This window comes from Bos taurus, chromosome 29 (genome assembly GCF_002263795.3).
Source record: "Bos taurus isolate L1 Dominette 01449 registration number 42190680 breed Hereford chromosome 29, ARS-UCD2.0, whole genome shotgun sequence".
In the NCBI taxonomy this organism is placed as follows: Eukaryota; Metazoa; Chordata; class Mammalia; order Artiodactyla; family Bovidae; genus Bos; species Bos taurus.
The window spans coordinates 39,856,153-39,871,468 of NC_037356.1; the positions used below are offsets into that span (position 1 = coordinate 39,856,153).

The 15,316-nt window shown below is 49.3% G+C and overlaps 2 protein-coding genes across 11 annotated transcripts in view; one reads left to right on the plus strand and one right to left on the minus strand.

Annotated features, from left to right (window-relative positions):
* On the minus strand, positions 1–11,786 carry CYB561A3 (cytochrome b561 family member A3). 4 transcript variants are annotated; one of them, XM_005226947.5, is made up of 7 exons: positions 11,414–11,786; positions 8,826–8,931; positions 7,607–7,805; positions 3,618–3,826; positions 2,846–3,000; positions 1,966–2,122; positions 1–912 (listed from the first exon to the last, which is right to left on the minus strand). In XM_005226947.5, exons 3-7 carry the CDS (start codon positions 7,788–7,790, stop codon positions 820–822), a joined length of 798 nt encoding a protein of 265 aa, XP_005227004.1. In that variant the 5' UTR covers positions 7,791–7,805; positions 8,826–8,931; positions 11,414–11,786; the 3' UTR covers positions 1–819.
* The window catches only part of TMEM138 (transmembrane protein 138), a 20,217-nt gene continuing 16,556 nt past the window's right edge, over positions 11,656–15,316 (plus strand). For 3 of the 7 annotated variants that reach the window (XM_059882898.1, XM_024987108.2, XM_059882900.1), the window contains exons 1-2: positions 11,891–13,912; positions 15,125–15,296. In XM_059882898.1, coding sequence (XP_059738881.1) covers positions 13,785–13,912; positions 15,125–15,296 — 300 coding nt within the window. In that variant the 5' untranslated portion in view covers positions 11,891–13,784. 7 annotated transcript variants of the gene reach the window in all.

Genomic DNA, 15,316 nt, shown 5'->3' on the forward strand with positions numbered 1-15,316 from the left:
TTTGATTCTTAAAAATACATTTAATGAAAATCAAGCCTCATAAGTCAAACGCCTACCCACGTGGAGAAAAGGGAGAGCTGGTCTTGTGACCAGAGTGCCTGGCAGTCATCCCAGTGCCTTTGGAGGGTCTCAGCCGCTTGGGAGGTTCAGTCACAGCCCTTTGGCCAGCATCTGGCCACGTGGGGTGGGGTGGACAGTCAGCCTTGTTGCCATCTGCCACAAATCAGGACACCAGGTGTCCTGCTGCTTGTCACCTAGGCACAGCAGCATGGAGCCTGGGACCTGGCAGGGCCTGTGTGCAGAGGGCAATGCCACCCCAGTCTCTCACTGGGAGAAAAGCAACACCTCACACTTGTGTCACACCAGAGACTTGTCTGCTAGGCAAGCAGCCATGGAGGGGTGGGAGGGGCAAGTGAGGCACTTGGATGCTCAGCAAGGGATGCCCCTGGGGGTGGCCATGGCTTCCAGGGCTCTGCTGGGTACAGTGCATCACAATGCTGGCATGTTTCATGGTGAGCAGCAGAGTGAAGATGGCTGGGCAAGGGCCCTGGTGACAGCCCAAGGCTGATCCCACCTGGGGCCAGGCAGCCGAGCTTGGACCCAGTAAGGGAAAAGGAAGGAGGTCTGCTACTCCAAGGGACAGCTGGACAGGCTCTTCTCAAAAGAGCAGGTCACGTAGGGCTGTGCGGCAATGACAGGCATGTCAGTCACAGGGAAGAGCCAGGATCCAGGCCCCAGTCGCAGCAGCAGCTAGCAGGGCACACAGAACACGTGGACACAGAAGGCAGCGACGGGAAATGAGGAGCAAGCAGCCAGCCCTCAGCTTCTCTTCTGCAGAAGCGGCTCTGCCAGTCCCCGCTCTCCTTCCAGCATCACCTCTGGCGTTCCCGCCCGGCCTCGTGTCCTGGTGGGCTGGATGGGAGGTTACAAGAGCAGATGCAGCCTGGCCGGGGCAGCAGCCTCAACTTCAGGGGAACGCCAACGGAAGCCCTGGCTCCCCCACTCTTCACAATGTGGATGGTACTCAATTCCCAGCTTATCTGAGTCCTCAGGATTCCCTACCACATCCTTAGGGGTATGAGGGGAAGCGAACTTGACTTCATACAAGCAGCAACAGCATGAGCAGCCAGGGCAAGGAGGCCAGGGGTAAACAGATGACCTGAGAATTCAATGCCAAGAAGGGGCAGAGAAGCCAAAGCCACCAAGGAAAGCACGTGGGCAGGCTATGGGAGAGCAGGCCCACCCAGAGGCAAGGGGAGACCGGGGCCCACAACCAGCGAGAGCAGAGCTTCGGGAAGGAGTTTAGACTGCACACAGACTGCTCCTGGGAGTCCCTTCCTGCTTCACTCCCTGCCACGCAACAGGGCCTGGAAAGACAAGCAGGTGTCAAAATGGCCTCTGACCTGCAGGAGTCCCGCCAAGCCTGAGCTGCTCAGACAGACCCCAACCTGCAGGGTGAGCCCCAGTCCACCCACCACACTTTTCAAGGAAGCCCCAGAGTCCCTCAACCGACACACTCCATCCCTCAGGTGCCTGCATGGCTGAGAACAGGCAAAATGTCCCAAGCCCTCAACCGGTCACCACACACCCACAAGGAAAGCTCCCATCCCACTAGATGAGCTCTGAAGCTGGAGAAGCAGAAATCAGCATACCTCCTCCTCACACTACAGCCCTTCCTTGGGGAAGGTAAAGCCACACTTCCCCGTGAGACCACAGCCATCTGGGGAGGGGAGGAAGCCCCTGCTCCCCCAGCGGACAGGGCCCTAGGAGCAGCTGCACTGGCCATGACAGGAAGCGCTGGGTTCACTCTGGTGCTCCCCATCAGCCAGCCGAACCCCACCTTCAAGCTACTTGTTTCCCACCACGTTACTGGGTTGGTCTTCCTGGCAAAGCCCAAGCCTCTACTGGCTGACCCCTCAGACCCGGCCCTACCCCAACCTGCAACAGGAGACCAAGACCCCATACCTCTCTCTCAGCCTGCATCCCTGGCTCTGGGCGTTTCCAAGATGAAGCCAGCAGGATATAGAGCACCAGCAGCCCGAAGACCACCACCAGCATCCCAGCGCAGTTTGCAAAGACAGCCTCACTGGGCAAGTTGGAGTATGTCTTGGTGCCATTTTTCCTGAGAATGACAAAACAATGCGGGCCCTTGAGAAACTTTTCTACCTGTTTTTGCCCAATGTGGGACCCAATGCCACTAACAGAGGATAAGAAAGACTTCCCAGGGCCCGCTGCAACCTGGAATATTAACATACTTTCTAAGTCTCTGCCATGACTAGTGTCTGCAGAATGCTGTCTACCCTTGAGGAAGCTGAAGCTCCCAGACATGACATGAACTCGTCCTGAGGTACACAACTAGGAAACGGCACAGCCAAGATCTATACCCAGGTCTGACCTCAAATCTTGTCTGCTCTTCATTGCACCCCAACTCCCTCCCCAAATGGAGAACGGTAGTGGTTAGGTGTACGAGCTCTAGTCCCCTAACTCAAAGCTCTGCCACTTACTGGCACATTGCTAAACCTCTCTGTGCCTCCGTTCCCTAATTCATACGCGACAAGGACAACATTACCAACGCTATAGGGCACTTGGAGGATTAAATTTGAGACGTTTAGAATAGTTTCTGCCAGAGTAGGTTCTAAATCACTTTGATGCTGGGTAAGTATTTGGCGACCAGTTTACCAATCTCAGCCTAAAGAAAGATGAGTCCATTACCTTCCAGATCAGGAACGAGCTCAACCCCAAAGGCTTCCCTCCCTCAGACGGGTCCTATGACCCATCTTTTGAAGACCCTATTCCTGCCCCCTACCTTACAGTTGGAGGTCCCACACACGCCCCCCCCACTCACAAACTGAAGAAAAGCTTCTCGTTAATGCCAGAAACAACAGACGCAATGGCCAGAGAGAGAATGGAGGCTCCAAAGAAGACGTGGATGGGTTTCAGGAGGCTGCGCAGCCACATGGATGCCCAGGGCAGCAGGAAGACTGAGAAGCCCAGGAACCACTGTGGACACAGGAAATACCTGACTGTATTGCGTGTGACCAAAGGCATGCCGGGTCACACCGCCCGTCAGCACCCCCTGCTTGCCAATGAACCCTGGCCCCTCTCTCACAGCTCAACCCTCCCGCCAGGCACTGCAGCCTCCTCCCTGTGATCTGACACAAACAGGAATGTCACATACATGAAAAGCCTGGCTACACCCCCACCCTCCCGCAAACCCAGCCCTCCTCATTTGTCTCTGCTTCCTTCCTATCCTGGCTCACAAAACTCCCAATTCATACATGGCTACAATCAGGATGTGGATACTACTGCTCAAATTGCTTCTGGTTCACAGAAAAGGGGAGTGGAAAAGGTGACTTAGAGTCAGCCTGGTACGTACTGTGATCGAGTTAGCTCAGAGCGCTCCAGGACCACAGTGGGTGGTGTGAGGGATGAGAATGGAACAGGGTGAATGGGAGAACCACCAGCCTCCCAGAGCCCCTCCAACTGCCAATCCTACAGCATGCGCCCTGCCACACTGTCTCCAGGCACTGAGCAGAAGGAAGATTTGGTGCTGATGCGAGGGAAGCCCCAGCCAGAGTAGGCAGCCAACGGGAACCCAAGGAGGACAGAGTACCCACCTGGCAAGCGAAGAGGAAGACGGTGGTGATGCCCAGCCAGCTGTGCAGGGAGTAGAGGTGGGGGATCTTTGCGTGGTTGTGAAATTCAAAGACCGCGTGCAGCCCCAGCACAGTCAGGAGGAAGGCCAGCAGGTGCATGGCTGCGTGGCCGGATTTCCAGGGCAGCCTGGGCCCTACCCATGACTGGGGCAGGCGGTAGACCAGCGATGCTGTCGGAGAGAGCAGTCCCAGGGCTCGGCCTCTTCCCCTCTTGCTCATCCAAGCATCAGGGGAGTCACCCTGCCATGATCCCAAACAGCTTCCCAACAAGGAGCAGGAAGTGCTAGGACACCAGTATCAACTCTCCAGCATCTTCCATCCTGGCATCACTTCTAGTGCAGCCATCAGCCATGAAGGGGGAGAAGGGACCATGATAAAGGGGAGGGGCGGGAGGAGGGAGAAACTAGGAGTTTGGGATTAGCAGACACAGACTACTACATATAAAATAGATAAATAGTAAGATCCTCCTGGGTAACACAGGGAACTATATTCACTATCTTGTAATAAACTATAATGGAAAAGAATATATGTGTGTGTGTATATATATATACACACACTCTATATAAAACTGAATCAGTGTATACTGGAAACTAACGTAATTTATTTATTTAAGGCTTCTTTAATTTCTCTCAATACAGTTTTATTTTTTTCTCTGTAGAAGTCTTATGTGGCTTTTGTTAATTTATCCTAGTAAATCAACTATACTTCAATTTTTTGGACTTCCCAGGTGGCTCAGTGGTAATGAATCCTCCCACCAATGCAGGAGACGTGGCTTTGATCCCTGGGTCAGGATGATCCCCTGGAGAAGGAAATGGAAACCCGCTCCACTATTCTTGCCTGGGAAATCTCATGGACAGAAGAGAATGGCAGGCTACAGTCCGTAAGTTAGTGACTAAACAACAACAGTACTTCAATTTAGGAAATTCCCTGGTGGTCTGGACAGGGAAGCCTGGCATGCTGCAGTCCATGGGGTCACAAAGAGTTGGACACGACTGAGCAACTGAACTGATGGTATAATATATGCCAGGTGTATGCATTTTTATATACAGGTTGAAAAGCAGTATCACATTCATTATTTCATCTAACTGGAAGAACTCTCACAACTGAAGTGAGCTGTCAAGGACACAAGTTTTAAGGTTAGATAACCGAGGTCCAAATCCCAGCTCCACCTCTCAGCTACCTGGCATCTTCTTTCTAAATCTCAGTTTCATCTGTAAAATGGAGACAATAGAGCCCACCTCACAAGCTGTCATGTATGGAAATGAGAGTTGGACTGTGAAGAAAGCTGAGCGCCGAAGAATTGATGCTTTTGAACTGTGGTGTTGGAAAAGACTCTTGAGAGTCCCTTGGACTGCAAGGAGATACAACCAGTCCATTCTAAAGGAGATCAGTCCTGGGTGTTCATTGGAAGGACTTATGCTAAAGCTGAAACTCCAATACTTTAGCCACCTCATGCTAAGAGTTGACTCATTGGAAAAAACTCTGATGCTGGGACGGATTGGGGGCAGGAGGAGAAGGGGACGACAGAGGATGAGATGGCTGGATGGCATCACCAACTCGATGGATGTGAGTCTGGGTGAACTCCGGGAGTTGGTGATGGACAGGGAGGCCTGGCGTGCTGCGATTCATGGGGTCACAAAGAGGCGGACACGACTGAGCAACTGGACTGAAGAACAAAACAGGATGATATCATCAAGTACACAGGGCAAGCTGCTATTTATCAATGTCACTGTAATTCCCATTTTAGAAGTGGAGAGAGGAAGACTGACCTGGGCCCCAAGCCCAGCTGTGAACACACGGGATAAGCAAGGCTGGTCCGGCAGGAGTGAGCAGATCCCTCATGTCGAGACCTGACTGTGCCGTGAGGGGCTTCACCTTCCCACTTCCTAGAGCATGCTTGGCAGGCTACCACTCACAGGACAGATCCAGGCCACTGCCTGTTTTTGTGAATAAAGGGGTTTTTCTCCTTATGACTGCCTGAACATCATTTATTGAAAAGAACATCTTATCCCACAGCTCTACAGGGCCACCTTTCCTCACCTGTCTATTCACTTATCATGGCCACACTGTTATTAATATTACTCAAGGATAGTTGATTTACAATGTTGTGTTAGTTCCAGTGTGCAGCAAAGTGAATCAGTTATACATATATATGTATCTCCACTCCTTTTTAGATCCTTTTCCCTTAAGGGCCATTAGAGAATATTGAGAAGAGTGCCCTGTGTGATACAGTAGGCCCCTCACTATCTTGATCACAGCAGCTTTATAATAACCCTGACTAGATGGGCAAGTCAGCTCTCCAACTGTGCTCTTTTTCAAAACCTTCTTGATCAATCTTGGCCCTTTGCATTTCAAGATAATTGAATTGTCAGTTTTCACAAAAATAAGCACTGAGGCTTTGGAATTAAAATTAACCTATGAAATAATTTCAGGGGAACTTAAATCTTTTCAATGTTTAGTCTTCCAGACTACTTACACAGTATATCCCTCCATTTATTTAAGGCTTCTTTAATTTCTCTCAATACAGTTTTATATTTTTCTCTGTAGAAGTCTAATGTGGCTTTTGTTAATTTATCCTAGGTAATTAATGCTTATGGAGACTATTATCAATTAAATCATATAATATTTTAAATGACACTAATTTTTAAAATTTTACTGGTATTTTCCAGTTTTATTGAAATATAACTGAAATACAGCACTGCATAAGCTAACAGTGTGGAGCATCATGGTTTGCCTCACACACATCATGAAATGATGACCACAGTAAGTTTAGTGAACCTCCATCTTCTCACACAGATTCAGAATTAAATAGAAAAAAATTTTTTCTTGTGATGACAACTCTGTGGATTTACTATCTGAACAACTTTCATATTTAACACACAGCAGTGTTAAAAACTATATAGATCATGTGGTACATTATATCCCTAATACTTATTTATCTTAAAACTGGAAGTTTGTGCCTTTTGATGACCTTCATTCAATTCCCCCTCCCCTCCACCCCTCACCTCTGCTGCTGCTAAGTCGCTTCAGTCGTGTCCGACTCTGTGCAACCCCATAGATGGCAGCCCACAAGGCTCCCCCGTCCCTGGGATTCTCCAGGCAAGAACACTGGAGTGGGTTGCCATTTCCTTCTCCAATGCATGAAAGTGAAAAGTGAAAGGGAAGTTGCTCAGTCATGTCCGACTCTTTTCGGCCCCATGGACTGCAGCCTACCAGGCTCCTCCATCCATGGGATTTTCCAGGCAAGAGTACTGGAGTGGGGTGCCATCGCCTTCTCCGGACCCCTTACTCCACAAATCTGATCTCTTTTACTCTTACTATGAGTTTGTTTGTTTTTGAAATATAATTGACCTACACAGCACTATGTTACTTCCTGTTACATAACACAGTGATTCAATATTTCTGTACATTTCAAAATGATCACTGTGACAGTTATAGTTATGATCTGTCACCAAGCAAAGATATTATATAATAATTAACTCTCATTTCCACACTGTACCTATGACTCATTTATTCTGCAACTGGAACTCTGTACCTCTTCCTCTTCCTCACCTATTTCTCTCCTCCTCCCACCACTATAAATAGTTTTATTGGAACATGGCCACACACGTTTCTGTGATGTCTCTGGTCACTCACAATACAATAGCAGAGCTGAGTAGTTGCAATACAGATCACAGGGCTTGCAAAGTCTAAAATATTTCCTACCTGGCCTTTAACAGGAAATGTGCAAACCCCTGCCTAAGAACATCCATGGAGCTGCCCTTCTCAGATGTCTCAGTTCTCAAGACTTCTTCCTCCAAATGTCAGCTGGGCCCAGAGACAACCCACCGCATCCCATCCCTCCCTCACAGCCCTGAACCTGACAGTAACAAAGGCCAGGATGGACAGGGGGAGCGCTGCCCCACACGGGCCTGGGCCCCACCACGTGTCCGCTGCCGACCCGTACTCACCAGCGCTGTAGAGCACCACCATGCCTGTAACCATGAGCACCGGGTGCCAGTTGAACATGAGCATGCTGCCATCCCAGGCGAAGCCACCATGCCAGTACCGCATCCAGTAGATGGTGAAGAGGATGCACATCGAGCCCAGGGAGCACAGTGCCAGGACAGACAGGTAAAACCATCCCACGGCCATTCTGACCAGGCAGCCCTAGAGGAAGGGGAAATCACACACCCCTGCTGGCTCGGGTGCACCCCACACCCCAGCCAGAGGAGGTAACATTGACCTTGTTCTTGGCCGGAAGGGTGGTTCCCCTGCCATCAGCCTGGGCACTGTCCCATGAAGCCTTGATGGCATGCTGGACCCCATCTCTGGTTATGAACAATGAGTGAGAGTGAGGTGCCACCCCAGCACCTGGCAGTGTGCAGTGCAGCCAGCTCAGCCCCAGGGCTGGCCCTGGAGAGAGGGCTCCTCTGCAGTGGCTGGATGCTGAGTCCAGAGCCCTAGGATGGGTGTCCCCTCACAGGACCAGAGGTAAAGAATTATACTTCCACTCCTCACAAAAAGAAAGGGCAGAAGTCAAAATCCAGGCTAGATAATACAAATGCCCAAGCCTTCCGTTCTAACATAAAGAGGCAAAATTCACAGTCTCCACACTATTATCAGGCCACCTGGGAAAAACTGTTATAGGATCCCACTTCCACAGCAGAGTTCTTCCCTAGATAGTGACCTCTACCCATGGGAACGTGAGATGGGGTCTTCGTTCCAGTCCCCATACTCCACATCTTGAATTGGACAAAAGCCTGTAGCTGGTCCCTAGACCTACAACTTCTGCTTTCTCTTCTCTAGGGAAAGTCCAGAGGAGAAAAGAGGAAGCAAGAACTCATGATCTAGAAAGCAAAGAATTTATTTTGAGGTTTCCGCATACACCTGATAACTCAGAAACCAACTCTGGTTTCAGGCATGGTGAATGCCTAGCCCCCTAAGCAGCTGCTCTTAAAAGCCAGGCAAGTGGGCATGAGGGTTGGCAGGCAATCTGCAAAGCCACAGGATGCCCCTGCTTTCAGCATGAAAACAGCTCTCAAGGCAGGCACACTGTCCCTGAGGAGTCAGGCCAAGGTGACACATGGCTTCCGGAACTTGAGGTTCCTCAACTGGAACCAGCTAACACAAGAAGAGGCCCCTAAAATTGCCAAGCACTCCCAAAGAGATAAAACATTTGACCCTCACCTTTATACCCAGTGACAAGCTGACAGAGTAGTGGCCTGGACTCCAATTCTTAGGCTCTGAGGCTCCTTGAGCAAATCACTTAACATCTGAAGGACTGTCTTCTCATCTGAAAGAAAACCATGGCAACAGGATGTAACTTACTGAAAGGCAGCTATGAACAGACATCACACCACAACCTTAAGACACATGATTGATCCCATGTTCTCCTCTTGACAATCCTGTGAGGGGTTATTTCCATTTCAAACCCCATGTTTTTAATTTGATCACAAGTTGCCAGAGGATCAAGTGAGAAAATACATTAAGGACATTGTAAATTATTAAAATTTTCTTAGTAGTATTACAGCATTTCATCCTAACTACTAACGAAACCCTGAAGCCCATGGCTCTTATGGCCGCCCAAGCCTCTCAGTGGTCCCGATTCCATGTCGTGCCAGCTGTCTCGATGCCAGGTGTCCACCTAACCAGAAACACCTGTGGAGCTCTCACAAAGGGATCCAGGGTGGCAGAAGTCTCTGAGAAAGCAAGATTTGAGTGCTGGGGGGAAAATAAATATAAGCTTCCAGGAGGTTAGAGGGAGAAAATCATCCCACTTGCTTCCTGGAACCTTTTGGACTCAGCTGCTAAACTCAGCAATTTGCTACCCAGCCTCAGAGGTGTCCCCTTCGTTCCTGTAAGAGCAGTGGAAGTTTCAGGTCACCAGATGTTCAATCACCCCCCGCGCCAGGGAAGTGTCAGCACAAACGGGCTCCCCATCAGCAGGCTCTGTCCATTGGCTAGTATCTACTTTTAAATTTGTTTCCCTTTGTAAGAGGAAAAAAGAAAATATCCAAAAGGGACCATACCCGCCCCCCTAGAAGAGATCCTGGATTACTGCTCTGGGACAGACTTGGAATAGACAATAGGGACACTTTCCTGACAGACTGGCTGGAATGTTTTACTGCTCAGAGTACACAGATGAGCCCTCCCTCTGCTTGAAATGGAGAGCAAAAGGAGAGAAAAAGAACACAGTGAAAATTGCCATCCAAATGCTAAGACTATCTTCTCATTTATTCCAAGAGAGTAGTATGTGCTAAGATTTCAGGATGTGTGCAGGCTCCTAGTCTGCCCGCACTTGTAGAGCCACATTCGAAGACAAAAGTCCGCAAAGTCCTGTAAAGTGTGAGAATAGTAAATATCTTAGACTTTGCAGGCCATATGGTTTGTCATAACTGTGCTATCAACTCTTGATATACTGCAAAAGTAGTCATAAACAATACTTTCACAAATGTACAGGCTGTGTTCAAAAAACTATGGACACTGAAATTTCAGTTTTTATATCATTTCCACGTCACAAAATATCCTTTTCTTTTCAATCACTGAAAAATGTAAAACCCATTCAGGCCAGCCAGATTTGGCCTGTGGGTCATGTTTGTTGACCCTGATCTAAGGAGTTGTACTCTCCAACCTAAATCCCTAAGCAAAAAAGATTCTCCCAGGCTGCACTAAAACAGATCAAGCCCTGGGGCAGAAAATGGGTATATCCTACTCAGCCCTAGTCTTAGGGAAACCCAAACTTTATCACAAGCACTTAGAAGTTTAAATAGATCAAGGCATAGGAAGGCTGTTGGCTGCTCTCCCACTTTTCAGATGAATGGTGGGGGGCTTTAGGAATCTTGAGACCCAGCGTTAGAGCTCAAATCCTTAATTCTTATCTTACAGATTAAAAATACTGGGGCCCAAACTATTAAAGTGACTCGGCCAAGGTGAGTGGCAGAGCTGGTAAAAGACTCCAGGTTGACTCCCCCCTCGGCTCCAAGGACGCCTCACTTCCAAACGGAGCTTCCTTAAAGTCAGGGACTCAGGAGTGAGAGGCCTTAAATACCAGGCAGGAGATAAATAAGCAAGGCCCTCCTGAGCGGCAGAGTGATTACAGGGACGCCCTTCGCACGGTGCTCTGGTCTGACCCAAGTGTCCAGAAAAGGGTTCTAGGAACCCAGGGGCTGATCCTTGACTCGCCCGCCGCCGGGACCACCTTGGTCCCAGCTAACCTTGGCATCACCGACTCAATGGAGTTTGAGTAAACTCCGGGAGCTGGTAATGGACAGGGAGGCCTGGCGTGCTGCGGTTCATGGGGTCGCAGAGTCGGACACGACTGAGCGACTGAACTCAACTGAACCTTGGGTGAAAAGGTAGGCTCCGCCTGCTGACTGCGACTTCTGAAAAGTTTTCGTGCTTTACAACCACCACCTGCGGAAGGAAGAGCATGGAGAATGGTGTCCATTTCCTAGGAGAGAAAACTTAGAGAGAGGGGTCGTGACAGCGCGAAACGAGGTAGTAGCAGAGCTAGCACTCGAACCCAGGTCCCTGAACTCCCAGCCCGGGCTGTTTCTCACCCCCGAACCACAGTGGGACGCAAGAGGACTGGGGTCTCCGAGACCCGTCTCTTGCCAACCCGCGCCGGAGCCGCTGCTCCCGAGGCTCCTGAAAGATGCAGTGACAGACTCTCGGCAACACTCTCGACCACCAGGCACCGCTGCGCTACAACCGAAAAGCTAGGGGCGCATTGTCCTCTTATAGGCGCGTATACTTCCGGTCGCGCGCGTGGCCACCTGGGAAATGAAGTCCCGGATCTCGGGGGTCTCCAGCTCTCGGGCGCCAAGGCGCTGACCCCCAACTCCAGTTCTTCGGCGGGCGTTTCTTCCCTAACCCCGAGGTACCGGGGACCAGGAACGCCGTCACGGGTCGGCCCTGTCCTCACCCTCAGCCCCACGATTCCGCTGAAGCGGAAATGTTCGGGCCAAGGCGAAGCCTCTGGCCAGGGGCTGGCCCTCCGCAAGGCGGCGCGCGGGGTGAACGGGAGGCCTTGGCCGGATCTAGGAGCCCTGGAACAGGCCACGGCGACGCTGGGAAGGCCTGGAGAGAGGCGAGCCCAGGAAAGCGGGGGCCCAAACATGGCGGCCGAGTCGGCCATAGAGCGGGAGAGAAAGCCGAGGACAAGCGTGTAGCACGGCGCAGGCTGAGCCCGCGTCCGCCATCTACTTCCGGAGTTTAAAGCCGGTTTCCGGAATCCAGGGTGGTATCCCCATGACAACCGACGTTGGGCCTCTGAGGTGAGTCCTTGTTGAGGAGTGTGTCAAGAGGCCAGAAGTCGGAATTTCGTTGTTAATTGCTTTGGTTTTGGTTTTTCGCTAAGGCAGTCCCATTTAAAAGTGGGTTGGGACGGGTGGGGAAAATTGCTCTGCTCTACCGAGGGAACGCGGCGAATAGGGGTGAGAAGACCGAACTGCTTCATTACCTTTCGAAATCACCGCTACGCTAGCCCTAGATGATGGTCATCCTTCCCTAGTGATGGCGGTGAACGGTTCTTTTTAACGGAGCCTCACAATAGCCTTCTGTGGCGGCCTGTGAAGTAGCGGTTAAGGGCAAGGGCTTTCGTATCACACTTAGTTGTGAATCCTGGAGGAACGGCCTGAACTCTGACACTGTCCTTGCCTGTAGAATGCGGATAATTCTTTCCCATCTTGCAGAGTACTTTCAAGGACTAAAGGAATTTATCTTGGTTGACAAGTTTATCATGGTGTGGGTACATAGGTGATACTATCAGTGTTATTTGATGAATAAGGAAACTCGGCTCAGAGAAAAACCACATTGTACATCCTCAGTGGGACTTCATTAGGTGAGGTGGACGAAGTTCTGCAACTTCTCAGAGCCTCTGTGTAAAGTGGGGCTATAAGCATAATAACAGCTAGTTCTTAAAATGGATATAGGATTAAATAAGGAAGTAAATATGCAGAGTTTGTAAAGTAACATTTTACAGATGTTGATTTAGTTATTCTGTAACACTTCAAAACATTTTGAAATTTGCTTATGGATTTGATCCAGCTGGAGAGGGTCATAGGACAACCCCAGAGCAGCTTCTTTGTCTTGGAATAAATGAAAATAAAGGCCCAGCTTCCCTTACCTGGTGCCATTGTGTCGCTACCATAATCTTTAACGTTAGAAGAGCACTATTTCCTCTCAGCTTTTTCTGCCTAAACCATTAACCACTTCTCTGCCCATGTTTTTCCTGCCTGTGTGCATGCTCAGTTGTGTCTGACTCTTTGTGACCCCATGGACTGTAGCCACGAGGCTTTTCTGTCCATTGAATTTTCCAGGCATGAATACTGGAGCGGGTTGCCATTTCCTCCTCCAGGGGATCTTCCCAACCCAGGGATCAAACCTACGTCTCCTGCATCAGCAGGTGGATTCTTTACCACTGAACCACCTGGGAAGCCCTTTCCTGCCTAGTTGCGTGTAAACCTGTCAGTTTTGTAAGAAGCAGCTTTGTGCAGTAGTTAAGCCCTCAGACTCCAGACCCAGACTGCCTCGATCTGAATGCTAGCCCTGCCAATTACTAGCGATATGACGTTGGACAAATTGTTTTACCTACCTGGGCTTCAATTGTCCCCTCTATATAATGGAGAGAGTAATAGTGTGTCTTCCACCTCAAGGGTAATGGAGAGATTTAAATAATGTTCTGCTTAAAATTATAAGTGAAATACAAAGATTTGCTTCTGCAATTAGAATTATTATCGCTATATGACCAGACAGTCACTTTGTGTATTTTCCCTAGATTCCTTTGGACTCAAAACTGGTTAGAAAGAGCTCTACATTTAGAGGGTTCCAGGCACGGAGACAGGTTTGAGGGTGAGGGTCCCTGGAAGGAATGACTAGTTGTTTTTTGTTGGTGGTTTTGTCATCAATGTATCACAAGCACCTAGAATGGTGCCTGGCATATAGTAGGTCCTAAGTAAATATTTATTGTACTGTTGAATTTCTAACCTCTCTTTGTCTTCTTTTTTTTGGCTTTAACCGACCCTTGTCTTAGAGCAAGGGAAGCAGCTGCCTTTCTGAAGAACTCAGTGCCTGGGGGAGGACCAGTAGTTGTTTTCTGAGGAACTGTGGAATGTGCCCTTGGAGGCACAAGAGAGCAGAAGGAAGATGCTCCAGACCAGTAACTACAGCCTGGTGCTCTCCCTGCAGTTCCTGCTGCTGTCCTATGACCTCTTTGTCAATTCCTTCTCTGAGCTACTCCGAATGGCTCCAGTCATACAGCTGGTGCTCTTCATGTGAGTGGGACTGTGCAGCTCAACCCAATCATTTCAGAAGCCCCGATCAGGGAAAATAAAATTGCAGTTTGTCTTGGGTACTCCATGGTCCATAGACATGTCACAGGATACACTGTTTTGATACTTCTGCTTTGATATACTTCTAACAAGGGTTTGGGACACAGGAAGCAATGCACATAGAAAAAGAGGGTCAGATTGTTGACACTGTCATTATCTCCGTCTGTGAGTAGAAAGTGTCTTACAGTGCCATGAAACAGGGTTGCAAAATGTCAGATAAAGGGGTTATCAGGGACTTCCTGGTGGTCCAGGGGTTAAGACTTGGCATTTTCACTGACCTGGCCCTGAGTAAAAATAATGGTTTTTTTTTTGGCTGTTCTGGGTTTTCATTGCAGCACGGGCTCTCTAGTTGCCCTGTGGCATGTGGGATCTTAGTTCCCTGACCAGGATTAAACCTGCATCCCCTGCACTAGAAGACAGATTCATAACCACTGAACCACCAGGAAATTTCCAGAATAACCATATTGATAACATATATGTATCCCAGAGGATGGAAGCTATTGTCATTTTTCGTCCACAGTGATTTTTAGTCTCCATGAGGCAAGTTCTAAACAGAAAACCACAATTTTAGACCCTGTCTTCACTCAGCAGATGTTCATCAACCTACCAGACAGTGCTGTAGCTGCAGTGGTGGACCTGACAAGTTCTGTTTGATGGGATTTCCATTCTAGTGGAGAGAGACAACAAACATTTTAATAACTTCAAATAGTAATAAATGTTACACAGTAGACAAAGTATGTGGAATGGGGAGAAGAAGGTAGTGGGGTGAAAGAAAAGTTTCTGAAGAGGGGACATTTGAACCAACACTTGAATGGCACTAGGCACCAGGTTATTTGGGTGCCTGTCAGGTTATTTGACAGGGCTGGCATTTTCTGGATACAGGGAGGAAACTAGCTGCTTCTCACAGGTGCCTCGGAGGCTTGTTGAGTTGGGAGTGTCAGCAGGAAAGCCTTGTCCGTAGACTGCAACTCAACTGATGGGACCAACAGGTAGCGGGTAGTTTTAATTTCATGTCACTTGGGGTTCAAAACCCACACTACCTCTGGGGGGTTTCAGAGGCAAGGACAGACCTCATGGTGTCCCTCAGGACTCAGGGCCAACTCGGGTGCTCCCCAGGCCTCCATTTGGCTGTCCTTTTGTTTTCCATGTTTGCAGCATCCAGGATATCGCAATCCTCTTCAACATCATCATCATTTTCCTCATGTTCTTCAACACCTTCGTCTTCCAGGCTGGCCTGGTCAACCTCCTCTTCCATAAGTTCAAAGGGACCATCATCCTGACAGCTGTGTACTTCGCCCTGAGCATCTCTCTTCATGTCTGGGTCATGGTAAGAGGGAGGCTCTGAGT